At 38.1% G+C, this 19,455-nt stretch overlaps 1 protein-coding gene across 5 annotated transcripts in view; it reads left to right on the plus strand.

Annotated features, from left to right (window-relative positions):
- The window catches only part of DLG2 (discs large MAGUK scaffold protein 2), a 1,227,261-nt gene that overhangs the window by 913,939 nt on the left and 293,867 nt on the right, over window positions 1–19,455 (plus strand). For 4 of the 5 annotated variants that reach the window (XM_082627349.1, XM_082627348.1, XM_082627351.1 and 1 more), the window contains one exon: window positions 5,946–6,048. In XM_082627349.1, the coding sequence (XP_082483475.1) occupies window positions 5,946–6,048 (103 nt within the window). Of the gene's footprint in view, window positions 1–5,945; window positions 6,049–19,455 lie in introns of those variants that run through there. The other variant, XR_014294598.1, reaches the window with a different exon arrangement.

Raw genomic sequence — 19,455 nt, forward strand, 5'->3', positions numbered from 1 at the left:
CCTGCATTGGCAGGCGGATTCCCTGCACCACCAGGGAAGTCCTGAGCTCTGTTTTCTTATTTGTAAAGTCAGAAAAATAATCCCAGCCTCCTGAGAATTAAACAAGATAATGTATAAAAATCCCCTATATATATGAGCATGCCTCATGCTGTTATCAATGATTATCATTGTTAATCTCAACAGCAACGAATGGCGTCCAATCTCCCAGTCCATGCTTTAAGAAGAGAAAATTAAAGCTGAAGTAGAAAAATAGAAATAATAAATATGTGAGGCTGTGTCATACTTGGTATTTTAAAATGTCATATTAATAATGTAAACTGTTTTTGAATGCCTCTGAAATGTTATTTGAGCAAAGATTACTGATAAAAACTCAAACCTCAAGGGCTTCCCTGGTGGCGCAGTGGTTGAGAGTCCGCCTGCCGATGCAGGGGACACGGGTTCGTGCCCCGGTGCGGGAAGATCCCACATGCCGCGGAGCGGCTGGGCCCGTGAGCCATGGCCGCTGAGCCTGCGTGTCCGGAGCCTGTGCTCCGCAACGGGAGAGGCCACAACAGTGAGAGGCCCGCGTACCGCAAAAAAAAAAAAAAAAAAAAAAAAACTCAAACCTCAGAGATAGAAATAAGAATCAAAGTGAGCTTGAAAAGTTTGAAAGACTGGAGGAAAGCATGTTTGCTAAAACCTGGAGGAAAATCAACAGGACCACGAACAATGTAGTATTGTTCAGGATAACAGCAGCATCAAATGTGGAGACCCATGTAGAATTGGGTCCAAAATGAGCAAGATTTGATTAATACTGGCCCAGTGGAAAACAAACACACATAATAGGCACATCTGCTACAGTGGAAAGAAGCCTGGGCTGGGCAAAAGAAACTCTGGGCTGGTGCTAACCCTGTGCTAACTCTGATATTACTTTGGGCAGGTCCATTCCCCTATGGAAACCATCTCTAATGTGTAAGCACTGGATGAACAACTCTTCCAGTGCTGAAAGTGTTCCTAAAAAAGAAATTTAAAAAAAAAAGAAGGAAGAAAAGAAAACCATGAAGTAACCCATACATTATATTCAGTATTCGTTAATTTCCATTAGATTTCATTTCATCAATTATAATCACAGCTCTTTGAAGAAATACTCACAGCATAACAGATATCATTTCCTGAATGCCTATTTGCGCCAGGCTGCATGTTAAGGGCTTTACAGTTATTGTCTCATCTATTTCATGCAACAGCCCTGATAGGCAGGTAGATATTATACTCATTTTACAGGTAAGGAAGCTGAGGTTTGAAGAAGTTAAATGACTTTCCCACGTTACTTAGGTATAACTGGTGGACTCAGGGTTCAAATCTAGTTCTCTCTGACTCCAAATCTTTTGTTCCTTCCCACTTTTTCATGGCCCCTTAGCGCACTAACTGAGAAAAATTCAGAGGATGGTTAAAATATTGAAAGACGTAGAAGTCTGACTCTATAAACGAAAGGTCCAAGAAAGGGTGTGTTCACCTGGTTCTCACATCAAACACCAAAATATATTCCAGTACAACAAAGATTAAATGGCTAAAAATTAAACCAGGGTTGTACTAGAAGAAAGCATGGGTAATTTGTTTAGTATGTATCAGAGAAGGGAATATATAATACAAAACTCAAAAGCTAAAAAGGAAAAAAAAATGTGACTATATAAAACATTTTAAACTTCTGTATGGCAAGAAATAACATACAAGGGAAAAGTTTAAATACTTAAAATACAATAATAAGAAATACAAATACCAAACTAGTAAGAATATTTGCAATAGTTATCTGAGATGAAGAACCAATATTCTTAATATGCAGATAAGTTTTTAAAAGAGCAAACTACCCAAACCAAAAAAAAAAAAAAAAAAAAAAAAAAAGGCAAAATAAGTGAACAGGCATTTTATATAAAAACAAATTTAAGTATCCAACAAACATGTAAAAAGCTGTTTAACCTCATAATTGAAGAAATGCAAAATTTAAAAATATAATTGTCTACCTATCAGAATGGCCAAGGTCAAATGTTAGGGTATGAGCAATTTTTACAAGAGTGTGAGGAAGTAGCCAATCATATTATTTCTGGGAGTATAACTTAATGCTACATTTTTGGAAGCAACTTGGCAATAGCTACCAAAATTTAACACTCATACCCTTTATCCAACAACTTACTGTTAGATGATATTTATTATAAAATTGTTTGTAATAGCAAAATACTAAAATAAGCTAAGCACCCATCAACTGTGCCCTGGTAAAATAGCTTTACATTGACTAATAGAACCCTCCATGGCTATTAAAAAGAATAAGAGGGCTTCCCTGGTGGCGCAGTGGTTGAGAGTCCGCCTGCCGATGCAGGGGACACAGGTTCGTGCCCCGGTCTGGGAAGAACCCACATGCCGCGGAGCGGCTGGGCCCGTGAGCCATGGCCGCTGAGCGTCCGGAGCCTGTGCTCCGCAACGGGAGAGGCCACGACAGTGAGAGGCCCGCGTACCGCAAAAGAAAAAAAAAAAAAAAAAAAAGAATAAGAATAAGATAATGTATAAGAATATGTGAATGAAGATGCTCTTGGGATTAAGAGAAAGAAACTACTATGTATAAAATAGATAAGCAGCAACGATATTTTGTACAGCACAGGCAAATATAGCCATTATTTTGTAATAACTTTAAATGGAGTATAATCTATGAAAATATTGAATCTCTGTGCAGTACACTGAAACTAATATAATATTGTAAATCAACTATACTTCAATAAAAAAGAATGCTCTCTAAGATGTGTTAGTAAATGGAAGAAAATCAAAGTATAAAGCAATATTTAAAATATTATCTTTTTGTGTAAATTTTTAAAATTATTTATAATTTTATAAACCTGCTTATATTCATAACAGAAATAATTGGTAGTATATACAAGAAGCCATTAACACGGTTACCTTTGGAGAGAATAATTAGAGGTAGGGGAAGCCTTTTATTTTTATACCTTTTTGTATGGCTTTAATTTTCACATATGTGCATTATGTACATTCAGTTGTCCCTCAGTTGTCCCCAGGGACAACTCCCCCCACACACACACACACCACAGATATCAAAATCCACAGATACTCATGTCCCTTATATAAAATGGTGTAGTATTTGCATATAATCTATTCGTATCCTTCCATATACTTTAAATCATCTCTAGATTACTTATAATACTTAATACAATGTAAATGCTATGTAAATAGTTGCCAGGTATGTAGCAAATTCAAATTGTGCTTTTTGGAACTTCCTGGAAATTTTTTCGAATATTTTCAGTCTGAGGTTGGCTGAATTTGTCAATGCAGAACCTGCTGATATAAAGGGCTGACTGTATATTAATTATATTTTTTATATCAATACATTATCTGGGCAATGAGATTATGGCCTGTTTTTGTTCTCTTCATTATTAGTTTCTGTTTGTTCAGGAAATAAATATTTTTTAAATGTACAATAGCAAACTAAAAGAAACATAATGCATATACTTTTTAACTTAAGAAGTGTATTTCCAGGGAATTTATCCTTCAGAAACACCTTCATAGGAATTTTATTTTTAATAAATTTATTTATTTATTTATTTTTGGCTGCATTGGGTCTCTGTTGCTGTGCACAGGCTTTCTCGTGCTGCGGCGAGTGGGGATTACTCTTTGTTGGGGTGCACGGACTTCTCATCGTGGTGGCTTCTCTTGTTGCAGAGCACAGGCTCTAGGCGCACGAGCTTCAGTAGTTGCAGCATGCAGCCTCAGTAGTTGTGGCACATGGGCTTAGTAGCTCCGTGATATGTGGGATCTTCCTGGACCAAGGCTCGAACCCGTGTCCCCTGCATTGGCAGGTGGATTCTTAACCACTGCACCACCAGGGAAATCCCCATAAGTTTTTTTAATAGTAAGAAGCTAGACACAGCCTCAACCTCATCAGAAGGGATCCTACAGAAAAAATACTGGTACATCCATACCAGGGGATACTAGGCTCCTGTTAAACGTTTGAATGATATGAGCTGAATTGGATGATGACCACAATAGATTGTTAAATGAAAGGTAAACAAAAACAAGTTATACAACTGTATATATGATATGATCTTATCTGTTTAAAGAAAAAGTCAATAATATATTAAAATATAAAATAGAAAGAAACAAACCGCGATAAAGCGACCTGCTTGCACCTGCATATAGCAGATTTCTAAAAAGCATACACTAGAAACTGCTAATGGTAGTTACTTCTGGGAGTGAAGATGGTGAGGGGACTTTTTACTTTTCTTTTTACACCTTTCTGAAACATAAGAATTCATTACCATGATCACATTATTTTTTAATAAAAAGTTAAGTCTATTTGTTTGACAAAAGAAGAGGTCATTCGGCCCATGACGTTTGTGCATTCAGCTTCCTGTAGGCAGGAGCCTAGATCAAATTACTTTTCCTGTCTCTTGTGGCTCTCTGAGTCATACTTCTGACTCATCGACACCTAGACAGTCTCTGAAATGACTGTCATTTAATAAGGATTAAATCTGGGATTTTATAGTTCAAAGAAGTTTTAGACTCAAAGAGCCTAACAGTCCCTTCTCCCTGAGGCTGGAGAGAATTGAGGCTCAGAGAGGTGATATGACCGTCACTCAGCTAGTAAGGAGTGGCCCAGCCGGACCCAGGTTCACTCAGTGGACTTCCCAGTGTTACCGTGTAAGCAAAGCTCTCGGTAAACATAGAAAGCCAATCAATGCTTTCGCCAGAATAGAAAGCCATGAAATTAGTAAAAGTGAATAAGGAGACTTTAACAAAGTTATTATGAGAGGACCAGCTTGTGGAATTAAAGATTACGGATGTTCCAGGCCTGACTGAGGGAAAACTCAGTGGCAACCCCCATCCACCACTCAATATCGTTGTCAAAGAAGACTGATGAGAAGTGAAATAAGATTCTATATTTTATGTGTAGATAAGCTGATCAGTTCTTTTATTCTTTTTCATGTTCCATAGCCATCTTCCCTGGAAGTAAAAGGAAACAATTCAGATATCAGCTGTGTAGTTTGGAAAACTGGACTCTGTGTGTTCAGTTGAAACTGAAAAGCTTCTTAGAGGCTTGTCTTGTTCACCTTTGTTCCCCATCCACCATCCCTCTCCTGAGCACACACAGAGCCCTGTTATTGGAAAGCACTTAGTAATTACATTGTGTTGGCTTAGACTGAATTGATTTGAGAAAGATTTTAGCTTTTGCATCTCATTAAATTTGACTTCAGAGTGATTTTTCCCTCTCGGCAGTGTTTTGTGCTTATTTTTTAGATGTTCTGTTTCTCTTTTGGCAAGGGCCCCAAAATAAGAGTTAGCAAGAGCAGCATAAACTCCTGGCATTCTCTATTTCATTTTGTCACAATTCATTCTGGAATTGTACATAAGAAATGAGGCAGTCAAATTTATTTTGGTAACAAGGCTTAGGGCTGTCTAACCAAGCTCAGGATGACAGGACCAGGCATATGACCAAAGAGAGGGATTTGGCGGGCAGCCAGCCCCATTCCATACAGTCTCCCCAGGATCTCATATGAATATATTATTCTGTCAGCACATACTTGTCTACGTACATTACATGTGTCTTTCTTTATTATCCTGTTTTCCTTCTAATTTTGAAGGCCCCTGTCTAACCCAGAAATCTAGGAAACTCATAGAAGCATATTAAATGCACACACTAAAATCTTACTGGACATAGGTAGACAAAACTTTCAAACCATTCAAACCATGGCACAAACGTCCGAGGTGAAATTTCATGTTTCTGCTAACTAAAGTTATCAAGAGCATGAAATTTGATAGGTTAACACTCAAATGCCTGGGTAGGACATGAAGGGTTTTGAGGCAGGTAACATAATCTTAGCCTCTCAGTTTTGGGAAATTTTTCCCTCTGTCTATCAGAATAATATGTGTTATGAAATACCAAAATTCTCCGGCTTCTTCTCTTTCAGGTGAATGGCATTGACCTTCGTGGAGCATCCCATGAACAGGCTGCTGCAGCACTAAAGGGGGCTGGACAGACGGTGACGATTATAGCACAATACCAACCTGAAGGTCAGTGAGAACTCAAACTTACAATGTTCTGATGTGTTTCTGTGTGAATGGGTGCCTGCATTTCTGATCACCGGTATTAACCAGTCACCACCAACAAGATTTTTTAAAACAATCTATGGTAAAAAATTTGTGGTTTATGTCCAAAGAACATGAGACTTTGTTACCCTTAATTCCAAGGAAAACATCCAATAAGTTAGAAAGACCTGTTTGAAAATATGAATTTAAACAAATAACAAGTAGCATCAGCTTTATTTCATTTATATTCTTGTCTGGTATACACCTTTGGTCAGCAATGGATACTATAAAAGCAGTTAAGATTTAGGAAACAAGGGGGAAAGATCTCATCTACAGAAATAGACCATGATCAGTAGACCGTAGTCTCTCCTTATGGCATTGACTTACTCTTATTAACACTAACGTGGTTTTTGGATGTCCTTGATGTGGAATTTTTATTTTATTTTAGTTTAGTTTAGTTTATTTTAGTTTAGTTTATGTTTGCCTCTTCTGCCACACTATCCCTTGTTTGGAATACATCACTGTAAACCCTGAGACTTGGTGAGATGTCATAAGTTGAATTAGCCAATTGAGATTTGATGAGCTATTCTAAATTAGATTAGCCAAACCTGCTTTTTGATTGGTTTCAACATCTGTTTCTCTGATCAGAATGAGGATCAGTGAGACAACTGGGATGTTACCTACTGTGGAATTGAGTTCTTAGCAAATTTATATATATAAATTGCTCTTTTGTTAAAGAAATGTAGTTATGTATATCACTGTGGACTAGACTTTACAAAAAAAAAGAGGAATATGGTTCTGTCTTCAAGAAATGTAGCTAATTGTTTTTGGTCTACGTGCTAGCAGAGAGGAGAATTTAACAGATGAATATGAAAGTACAAGGGACCTTCAAGGAAGAGCCTTTGTGCATCCACATACATAAAGAGCTTCTTTGGCCTTTTCAAATGATTCTTCCTTAGCATCAGTTGGTCTGTTGATGTTTGGAAGATTGAGGTTGTGTCTTTCCTGTGACATCTTAGGTTTTACCATTAATGGTGGCCAACCACATGTTTTACGAGAGAATAAAGAAAACATTCTGCCATTATGTGTTTTGGTATGTCACTTTCACTTTGCCTGACTTTAGAATTAGAATTTGCAATTAAGTTATACCAAAAAAAAAAAAGTATTAATTGCTTTCTTCTATTGGCCTAGCCCAGATATGTCCAGAGAGCCATCTGGGAAGAGGGGATTTGTGTTTGTCAAAGATGGACAATGACAGCACCAAGGAAACATGTTCTTCCCAGACAGTTTTGACAAGTCTTTCTACTTCTTAAAAATTAGTAGATATGTCTTCTAATAGGAATAAACAGCTCCAAAGTACCCATTGTAAAACAGAAAATGAAAAAGATCTGGGTTAACACAATTTGATAAACAAATTCTACTTCATATAGAGTAAGAACTTGTTCATGGGATTCTTCCATTTTATTGATAGCTGTTATCTTTGGGTCAAACTCTATGCCCTACACCATAATCTGATGCAAGGCATAAATATCGCTGACTGTTTTCCCATTTCTGAAAACTTTCATCTCAAACAATTCTGGAGACTGATAAGATGGTCAGAACCATTGTTACACCAATTAGAAGCTCTTGATAGTGAAGACAGTCATTCAAATAACCTTGAACAGAATGATTACAAGCTTTAAAAGTTACAATAAAGGACAAGCATGTCCTAGTTCTATCAGCATAAATCTTCATCTTAAGCTTCCTTACAGCTTTGTTTCCTTTAAGCAATATATTCACTTTGGATACTATGCTGTACTTTATCAAGATGCCTGTTCAAAGCATGTCTTATAAATCAAATAAACTTATTTTTAAAGTGCTTCTAAAGATACCTGCAAATAACAATAATAAGCTTAGTATTTCAAAATGCCAAAGTACAAATCAGACTCACGGAATGACTTCCCTATTTTAATAGCCTAACTGCATTCTAATTTGTCATGGTTTTAAATCAGTTGGAAATGTGGTAATGCAACATCAAGCAATCATTCTCCCTTTGCAAAGGGAGAAGAATTTAACTATCCTTAATTTAACTTAATTTAGCTTAATATAGCTTAATTTAACTATTGTTTGAAATGGAAAACTGATTGGATTGTTGTTTAAGTCATTTAGGGACATGTAAATTATATGACATATTTAAGAAATAATGATCAATTTGCCTTTAAAATAACAAGTGAAAAGAAGAGTATACCATGAGATTCCATTAGGAAATTCTCACCAAGTCCCCTTAATTTGCACCAGTATTGTAAGGTATCCATGCTAAGACAAATTTTATTGACATCTCTTGTGACATGGTCAAGAATCAGGCTTTCTGCAAAAATGTTTTCCACTCAACATTCAAATACTTTTATCAGGAATATTCTAGATGCCTTGCACAATATTACTAGATATTCAGAAAATTCCACTTTTACCCCTACCCCAGGTCTTTGACTTTAAGGAATTTTTTATCTCCTTCAGGAAAAGAGACTTAGGTACATTTAATTGAGATCAGTTCCTGATGACATATAACCAAAATTGTATGATAATGACACCATCTCTAAGAATTGTGGAATGTCAGAGAAGGAATAAACATGCAGGAGCCAGAACAGTACAAGAGTACTTCATGGAAATGGGAAAATGCAACCAGACTTTGAAAAATGGGTGAGAATTCTATTCCAGAGAGCAGGGAGAAAGAATATCTTGAGAAGCTACGTAAGATCGTGAGTTCCAAGCATGCAGACACCAAAACCTATGTTTTGTTCACTGATAAATTTATCTTCAGTGTTGTACATATAACTGATATTTCTTAAAAAGTTGTTGAACCAATGAAGGAAAGCTTACCATTCTTCAGTACTTGATTTTTCACTTGACAGTAGTTGAAGGTTGAAGGGATTCATTTTTACTACTGGCATTTTTTCATTTTTGCTTCAAAGCAGAAAATAAGTGATAAATAAGTATATATTGCAAAATACAAAACCATTTCCAACTGTATTTTTATAGTACATTTTAGCACATTTTTTGAAATAATGACAAATAATTTATAATTATCATAATATAAAAATAAGTGTCTTCCTTGGCAAGTTTCACTGCACAGGGTAAGGCCAAAGTTGTTATACTCACTTCTGCCTAAAATGAACTTGGCCCCAGTTGTCTGAATTACTCTATCCATCATCAGTCTTATTCAATGCCTAGTTCTAGGTGGCAGAATTGAAGCCAAATTTAAAGAGTCACATACAAACAAATGTTTCTTTCTTGTGGTGTGATTGTGATTCATTTTTACCATCTTTTTTTTATCCACTGTGTGTCACATGCTTACTTTGAAGTTAACATGTATTACATTAATAATAGAAAGAAAATAATAAAGTTTGTTTCTCTCTTTTTTTAAAAAAATGATCATGTACCTGATACTTCAGAATAAATTCTACTTAAGCAGTATGAGAAATTAATTCTTGTAAAAATTTCAATTACCTATTTTCAATTAGTGAAATTACTCCAACATTACTTGGAAAAAAGGAAACATAATGTCCACCCACCTCCGCTACACACACACACATATATATACCCATTTCCTTACCCCTCCCAGTCATCTTCCTCATTGCTTTAAGAATTACCATTCTAGAAGATATCACCCCAAGATGCCTGTACACAACCTCCTTGCTTTTCACAGTATGGTCCCAGCCAACCTCCATGCCCCCTCCCGCTAACACCACCCACCAGCATCATCCTTTTTCACTGTGGCTCTGCTTCACAGGACTGCTCCCTGCCCCTGCCCTTTGTCCTGAACTTCCATGTTTCTGGGCCTTTGCTTATGTGGGTTCCTCTGCCTGGAATTCCCTTTTCTCCCTTTCCACCAGTAGTATTCCTGCTCATCTTGAAGGCCCTCAGATGCCAATTCCACTACAAAGTCATCTTTAATCTGCTGAATCAATGTTGATTGATTCTTTCTCTGAGCTCCCTAGACCTATATTCAGACACCTGGTGTGTCCCTTGTCGTGATTTGCACATTCCTTCACTTAAGTAAGCTTCTAGAGGGCAAGGACCCTTCTACCACTCATTTTATCTCCCATGTTAATGTGCTCAATATGAATTTGACTATACTTTATTAAAGAGTTATCAAATGTGTCTCCCTTTGTTTTAGAAGTGCAATATAATATCTTCAGGGTGTTGGCAAATATTAATAGTAGATGTTTAAGAAATAGTTGCTGAGTGAATATTAAATGAGTGCCCTGGCATTTTGATATTAGATGCAGAAATGGTAAATGAATCCCTATATTGGACATTTGGTGTTGATGCTCTTTATAGGTGGTGCCTTTTTTGCTGTTGTTGTTACAAAACCTTTAGCAACCCTAATGGGTAAACTCCATTTCTCCTGCATTGCAGAAAATCTACAGCTCTTGCTCTGTAATATAGAACAAAGAAAAGACTATTAAAGGTCTCACATTTCATTTTTTAAAGCTCTGTAATTCAACTTTAACATCATTGATGAATAAAAAAGGCATTGATTACAACCTAATGATACATTTGTCAAAAAGAGTCTAACACAGAATTCTCCTGGGTCAGATTGGGGCAAATGTTTACAGCATCTGTTGCCTCCTCACTAATACAATAGCACCTATATTTAGTGTGAGGTTACTGCCTGAGGTTGAAATAACAAACCATCAGATATTCACTATGAACAATATAAGTTGTTGGATAGAGCACAAAATGGAGACAATTAATTGCCAAGCTGTCCCCATGAAAGCCACCAATATCCCCTGGCCTTTAATCTGGCTACTCAGGGCACTGCTGGGGACATTGCAAGGGCTTCAGAAGGGCCTGCAAGTAGGAAGGAGAAAGTCGGTGTTGGTCCCCATCAGCAAGCAGGGACCCGAGTAGACAGTGGAGGGGCCTGATTTCCTCCACCTTTTATTCTTTAAAAAAATACTTGAGTTCCTAAAGGAAAATCCCAAAGGACAGAGTTGATTATTGCCTGGAGACTCATAAGTGTGGTCTGGTTTATGGAATGGAATTGTGGCAGAGTGGCCATGTTCATTCAATTAATAGTTTTTTTGATGAACATTTACTATGCCTCAGTCAACATTCTAGGAAAATGATACAGCAACAAACCAAAGAGCCCCTCTCAAATAAATATAAAATTTGTCAAATGGTGATAAGTAGTATAAATAAATAGGAAGAAGAATAAAGGTGATAGTGACAGAGAAATATATGGTGGGTAGGGAAGGTCTTGCTAATAAGGTGGTATTTCAGCAGAGACCTAAAAGAAGTGATAGAATGAGCCATGTAGGAAACTGGGGGAAGAGATGACTGATTCTAGAGTCTTGGTCTGCCAAGGGTGGTCAGTGAACCAGCAGCATAGATAGCAACTGAGAGCTTGTTAGAAAGGCACAATCTTGAATCCCAACCCAGGCTAACTAAATCAGAATCTGCATTTTATCGAGATCCACAGGTTATTTTTATGTACATTAAAGTTTGAAGAGCACTGCTCTAGAATACTTAGGGACCCTGCAAAAATTGCCATTTGACACTACTGGGTGGGACTCCCTCTGCCTGGAGTACTGGGCAAAGTCACATGAGGCTATATCACAAGGTTTGATTTCTGACATGTGTCACTCAGTGGTTGGTCATAGCTCAGTGGTTTTACTAGGAACAGATCAAGCTGCAGGGGGTCTAAGAAGTTCACATGTCATTCACCTCTACTTTGCCTATTCTTCCCCTCTAAATACAGATTATCAAGCGAATTCATAAATCTTGCTAGAACTCCTCAGCTAGTGACACAGTGAACCTATTCAGGCTTTATTCTCTTTCATTATGGCCTCTCCTGCAAGTGAGTTAAAGAAGCAGTGAGTTGGGATGAAGTAAGATTGAACCCCATCCTAATGGATGGCTCTGTGAATCAAAAAAAGTCGTTCAGCCATCACTATAAATTTTCTTTGAGTAACTTACTATATTTTAAAGCAGACATTAATTTAAATAATCTTTTTTACTTCTTTTAAATTGTGTAGCTAATTCAGGGGGGAAAGAGTATATATCCCTTTTAGCGTGAAGTGAAACTCTGATCTTCAGAGTAACCACTCTGAATTAAGTTATCGAGCTTAAACCAGAGCTGGAGACTAAGGTGCATTTCTCTATAGAGTAAAAGATACAATGAAAGCTTGAAATTAATATGCAACTTAACCTTGGAAGAATATTGACACCTTCTGAAAGTTCTCAGAAAGGAGAGTATTTACAACATCCAAGAAGCCTACTTGCAATGCAAGCTATATTTCTTTATTTAAATCAATGTCTACATAGATTTATGCATATGAATGAGCAGCTGTGGCATGTTGAAATATTTTCTCAGTACAAATAACTGCATCTTAAATGCCCAGGCAAGATTCATAAGGTCCAGCTGTGGGTCTTGATCGGAAATTGCATCAGCATTATCAGGAAACATTTAAGATGAGCACTGGAGTGGAAAGTACTGTACAGGACTCTGGACTTCGATGAGACCAGTATTTTATTTATTTATTTTATTTTATTATTATTATTTTTTTTTTGTGGTACGCGGGCCTCTCATTGTTGTGGCCTCTCCCGTTGCAGAGCACAGGCTCCGGACGCTCAGGCTCAGTGGCCATGGCTCACGGGCCCAGCCGCTCCGCGGCATGTGGGATCTTCCCGGACCGGGTCATGAACCCGTGTCCCCTGCATCGGCAGGCGGACTCTCAACCACTGCACCGCCAGGGAAGCCCGAGACCAGTATTTTAATGCCAACTCTAACTCTAGCTGTGTGACCTTGTGGTAGTTATTCATCTTTATGAGTCTCAGTTTCTCAGTTTTCTTACCTACAAAAAGAAAAGGTTAGAATGGGTAAGGTATTATCAGAATAACCCTTCAGTTACTAAATTCTAGATAAAAAACATGACCCCTGACCTCAGGTGGTAGAGAAGCATAAATTCTATTACTTGAAAGTTTTGTCACTAACATAACATCCTTTTCCTTTGCTTTTTTCTGCATGATTTAAGAAGAAGTGAATGAACAGTCTAGTTAACTTGATGCATTCTGTGTGGTTTAACCAGAATCATTGAGAAATAGAAATTAAGAGTTGGAGGAATCCTTTTAATACCATCTTGTCCAGCTTCTTCATTTCACAGGTCAGGGAGCTGAAGTCAGCCTCTAGATAGGAAAGCAGTTCAATATCTTAAAAGTTGTCATAGCTACTAAAGTTGAGCAGCTAGTAAATTTCTTAATCCTTTTAATTCACTATAATAGCTCATGAGAGCAGATGGCTTAAATAGCCCAAGGAATCATCCAATAATATTGTTCTGATCAAAAGGACATTAAGGGGCTTCTCTGGTGGCGCAGTGGTTGAGAGTCCGCCTGCCGAGGCAGGGAACACAGGTTCGTGCCCTGGTCCGGGAGGATCCCACATGCCGTGGAGCGGCGGGGCCCATGAGCCATGGCCGCTGGGCCTGTGCGTCCGGAGCCTGTGCTCCACAACGGGAGAGGCCACAGCAGTGAGAGGCCCGCGTACCGCAAAAAAAAAAAAAGAACATTAAGGAGTTAAAAAGAAATTCTCATGGCATCTCAGGGCTTTCTCATGTACAAAACTTCACTTTCCTTTCTAGCTTACTGTTGTTATTTGCTGTTGTTCATGTATCAGAGTTAAATGATATATATGAGAGCTTTAAACATATAAACAATTATTGTTAATTTTAAAAACCCACCAATCTGGATATATCGATAGTTCAATAAATAATTCAAATATATTATGATTTTCCTCTTCCTCATCCTAAATTCTTCCTGTAGCACCCTTTATTCATCCATCCATCCACTCATCCATCCATCATCCATCATCAATCAGTTCATCCTCAGTGATAGTCTGTATTGCCACATATCAGATTTCTCCAAATTGTTGCATTAAAACTGTTTTAATTAATCTGGTTGGTATAGTCTAATTTTTACCAAAATATTAGGAAGGAAACAAATAAAACTTCATATGACTCTAGAATTTGTACTGCTTAGCCATGTCTTTCTCTACAACTCTCCCTCTCACATACATACACCTCCACCAGCAGATATTGCCACCTCCTGCAACTAGAAATCTCCCAGTGCTTCCTTTTCCTAGCCTTCTCCTAGTTGCTTTTTTCTCCTCAGCCTCCATCTAACACATAGCACTATAAAATATGACCAAAAGGATGATTCCTGCAAATAGAGTCTACAGATTCATTGGGAGGTTCCTTCCAGATACTTCAATGATGAATGATACTGCATCCCTCTCTCCATGCCCACACCCCATTTTGGACCTAGAAAAATGTAATGACTACAAAGGGAGGTACCATTTCCTGACTCTTAGAAAACTCTCTTGACCTCATTATCTATCCTGGGAATACAACATCCCAAGCTCATACCAAAGGGATTAAAAATATTTACAAAGGTAATTATAAGTCATGCCTCCTCCCACTGTATCATCCCTCTTCCCATCTCCATAGCAACTCTCATTCCATAATTAAATATATTGATCTTTGTGTATATCATCTATATATTAAGTTTGTATTATTTGGGGGATCTCTTGGTATCTGATAACATAAAGCATTCACTCCTTAGTACTGAAGGAGGCTAAGTAAATCTTCGTGCTAGAGATATTTTGACAACCAAGAACATTTCTTGGATCCTTACTGGTCTTTAGCAACATCCAGATCAAATACATAGAAATAAAGAGTCTTAATTCTATTCTTGAGTATACAAGGATCACAAAGTGAACACAAATACTTGTTAGATAACTCTCCCATTTGATACGAAATTTCAGGATGTTAGATAACTGTCTCTACAGAGACAAAAAGAAGAATATAAACCAAGACAGATTTAAAATACCTACTAACTTAACACCATATTCTGGGTTCCCATCCAGTTTGCCCCCGCATCTGTTTGCTTATCCCCCTATTTAAGCCAATCCTCAAATGTAAAAATACATCTTTCTTCTCCTTTCCCTGACTCTGCAGCCAATGCTTTATTGACCATATTTTAAGCCACATCACTTTTCTGAACATTGATTCCCTTGCTTGTTAATTAAGATGGTTAGAGAGATTTATTTGTTTGTTTGTTTGTTTGTTTATTTATTTTTGGCTGCGTTGGGTCTTCGTTGCTGCGTGCGGGCTTTCTCTAGTTGCGGTGAGTGGGGGCTACTCTTTGTTGCCGTGTGCGGGCTTCTCAGTGCGGTGGCTTCTCTTGTCGCGGAGCACAGGCTCTAGGTGCGCAGGTTCAGTAGTTGTGGCACACAGGCTCAGTTGCTACACGGGTTCAGTTGCTCTGCGGCATGTGAGATCTTCCCGGACCAGGGATCGAATCCATGTCCCCTGCACTGGCAAGCAGATTCTTAACCACTGAGCCACCAGGGAAGTCCCTAGAAAGATTATTTTTAAGGCTCTTTCCAGCTGACATTCTGTGAAATTTAGTTTACTGTGTCTTCTAATTAAAGCTTGTCATCAAACAATAATAATCACAAGCAGGTAATTTCTAAATGTTCTCTTTTTATTCCACACATTTTAAAACATGGAAATTCTGCTTTCACCCACTTGTGAGAAGGGGAAAGCTCTATATCTGTGGAAATTTTCTCTTTCTGTGTTTAATAGGATTTGAACCCTCCAATAATAGTTTTAAAAGTAATTCAAGTGGAAGCACTTATTGCTTGTGGGGGCTTTCAAGATTAACAACTTACTGTACATGGTCTCTTTGTTTATAGACCCACTGTAACCTAAATCTTATCCACTTAATAAATTAAATTGTAATTACCAAGCTTACAACTAGATTTATTGAGGCTGAAAGAAAGCAATATGAAAAAATCAATTTCAAGAAATCAAGTGCGCAGAAAACTGAAATAGGACAATATCTTAAATTCTCAGAATCACAAGTAGTAGCAACTTCAGGATGGAAAAACCAAGCCTAGGAAATATAAAGTATACATCTTTAATGTGCTTTATAATACGATTCCTGGTAGGCTCTTTGACTAAGTCTATAAAAAGCAAAAGTATCCAAATTGTACTTTGGTTCAAGATAGTCTACTCTTATTCTCTCTTTCCATTTCCTCATATCCATGTTCCCCCTGCCAAGGATAATTTGCTCTCTTAGTAAAGAGCCACTGATGCATTACAAAAATTAAGGAGTAACAGAACAGATAAGAGGAGGGAAATTTGGACGGAGAGACACAGACACACACACAGAGAACACTATGTGACTAAGGCAGAGACTGGAGCGATGTATCTACAAGCCAAAGAATCCCAAGGACTGCTGGCAACCACCAGAATCTAGGAGAGGGGCATGGAACAAATTTTCCCTCTGAAACTTCAGAAGGAACCAACTTTTCTAACACCTTGATTTTGGATTTCTGGACTCCAGAACTACAACTGAGTCAAAGACCAACACCAGAAGAACTAGAACAATGAAACATACTACAACCTAAAAATGAAGCTGATCATCAGGCAGAAAAATGAGAGATTAAACGTCAGCTCATGAGAAAGCTCAGTCAAAGGCCAACTGTGGCTGAACTACTTGCCAGGAGGATTCTGAGGTTTAATGAATACATGGAGGTAACAGATGCTCATGATTATGACCAGCAAGCTGGCAAACCTTGGGCCAAACTGACCCCTGCTGACAAGGCTGCCATAAGAAAAGAATTAAATGAATTTAAAAGCTCAGAGATGGAAGTTCATGAGGAGAGCAAATATTTTACACACAACCACCATCCATGATGCTGAAGTTTGAGAGAGGATCTAACCAACCCCCTAATACAGGGCTGCTTCGCTGCTTCAGTCTGTAGAGCGACATGGAGGGAACTTCAGCACTTCTCAGCACAGCCAGAAATGAGTCCTCTGGGATATAGTTCTGGGGTGAACAGCACTTCTATGAATGTAGCATTTCACTGGAATGGATTCTCATGTGCTGCCTTGGGCAAAACTGAACACTTTTTGCCAGTGCTTTTGAACCTTTTGATATTGCAGCATACCTGAAGGCTCTTCCCTCACCAGCCACCAATGTTCTGAGTCACTTGCAGGTTCCAAGTTTTATTGGCTGCACCTCACCCTCACTCAAGATGACTGCCTGTGCTGAAGCACAGTTTGCACCATTAGCCTTACCTGCCCTGTCCTGTTGTGAGACCCACCTGTGTAGGCATTAAATTCTAGCCATCACATACAGTTGGTGATGGGGGAAACCTTCTGGAGGCCCCCAACCTTCTGGAAAAAAGGGGTCCCCACCTCCAGGGGAAGCCTTCATACCACACTGGCATGTCAGCTGAAAGCATTGCACTATACCTCTTGTAACACAGCAGTACAGTCCTCTTCAGGCAGTCCAGCCCAAGAGAAGCTCAGGATCTGACATGTTCTTCCTTTTGGCACAAGTCATTCTGACTTTCATTTGTAAAAAAAAGAAAGAAATCTTGAAGAAATGATGAGAACGCGTGTTTTTCCTATTTGTTAAACAATCTGAGCTGCAACCAGATTCCAAGTTGGGAAAATGAGAAAGCATATATGTTTTCTATATTTAAAAACAAAACCCAAAAAAGGCCTTTACATTGAGGCTAACTTGGCAGAAAACTGACTCATGGCTTAACTTGTATAGGCTATTGTACTTTTGTTGTACCAAATGATACTCTAAATCATTCTAACCAAGAGATGTATTCTCCCCCATAAAGCAGAGCTGCAGCAACTCTGTGGGAGCACTTGTGTCCTGTCAGCCCCCCCACTTCCAGCCAGAGTCACAGCAACATCCTGTGGATGTGGAGTGCTAGATAGAAAAAGGTCTTTGGAGAAGCAGTTAGGAGGGGCAAGATCATGACCCACTGCTCCTCTCTTTTCCTCAGTACTATTTGCCTTCTCCTGCTGCGCTCTTTGCCTTAACTACCAACACTGATCTTCCTGCTGACCCTCTCTGGGAGCTTCTACCTCGCTCACCCCTCCTCTTTCAAGATGTAGCCAGTGCAGTTGGTGCCTGGGCATTGACTCAGGCCCCACTCCTTTTTGTATGTGTAATATATATTAATATGATTCCCTAAAACAGAAGATTCAGTCGCTTTCTTTGAATTTTTATTGAAAACCATACAGCCTTACTATTTCCCTCTAATTCCTATACATTCTAAATGGAAGGGAAAAAAATAGTTTCTACTTAACTGATGAATGTGGCTTTTTCCCTTTAATGTTCAGAAAATTGTGGCTATTTTATAGATTTCTTCTGATTTCTTCTGCAGTCCCTGTTGTTCTGTATGTGATCTTTCAGAAGATTTTTCTCTTTTCCTCCTTTCATGCCCATGTAAGGTTTGCTGAACAATCAGAATATCAGGTTAAAACAAAGCTGAAGTGACCTTAAAAGGTAGTATCTTCCCTCCATACAGGGAATAGGGAGGTATTTGGATTTCTCAGTAAATGTCAAGTGCTTTATGGCTGTGGAGATACACTGGGCCCACATCTCCTTCAAGATCATTAACATTTAATATGACCGAGGGAATATAAGTGACAATTCCACAAAGTTGTTAGAAGTTTGTATATAAGGTGGCCACACATTAAGTGTTAACTTCTAACCTTTCTATCTTCTTGGTTTGGAAACTATTTGGCTTATGCCAGCAACCTCTGTGGCTTCAGATGACATTTTTCAAACCCCTTTCACTGCCTTCCTTTCCCTTAATGTGCCAAGCTTGAAACAGGATTTGATTTCCCGAGCTACTTGTCTGCTTTCTATGTGCCACCAAGGAATCTAGTTCATCTTTCATCTCATTCATATTCTTCTGAAACAAGATACGTTGGGAGTCAAGTCTTTTCAGGTGTTTATATAAATATATACATAAAGTGGATTTTGTGTTCTCTTTCCATCTAAGTAACAATTCACAATCATAATGTAAAGAAGAAATAAAAGCCCGTTGTATTGTACTTCAAGATGCTTTCCTGATGTACAGAATCTCCTTGTAAAATAAATAATTGCATTGTCTACCAGTCTTCCTATCAATATTAATTATTAATGTATTTTAGAGTTAAAAAAACAAATTATACTAAACAAAAAAAAGGAATAACAGAACAAAAATTCATTCATTCAATTTTTATTCAGCTAATGTTTATTAAATGCTTCTGATGAGTGACGCACTGCCCTGGACATTAGAGCTAGAAAGATGAGCAAAAGAGATATGGACATTTCCCTAATGTAGCTACAGTCAGCCAAGTAAAATCACACTATACAAGCTAAGGTGAGTGCTTAGAAAAAGAAAGAAACTTGGATCTAGACTCTTAGAGTCTAGAAACTCAAGTACACCCTCAGAGTACACTAAACAAGATCAAACCCAAACAAACAAAAAACTCGGTAGAGGGTTAAGAAGACTTCCCCCAAATAATATTTTCTTTACTCTGAAGGGTGAGTAGG

The sequence above is a fragment of the Mesoplodon mirus genome (genome assembly GCF_964341445.2).
Source record: "Mesoplodon mirus genome assembly, chromosome: 7".
NCBI classification, from domain to species: domain Eukaryota; kingdom Metazoa; phylum Chordata; class Mammalia; order Artiodactyla; family Ziphiidae; genus Mesoplodon; species Mesoplodon mirus.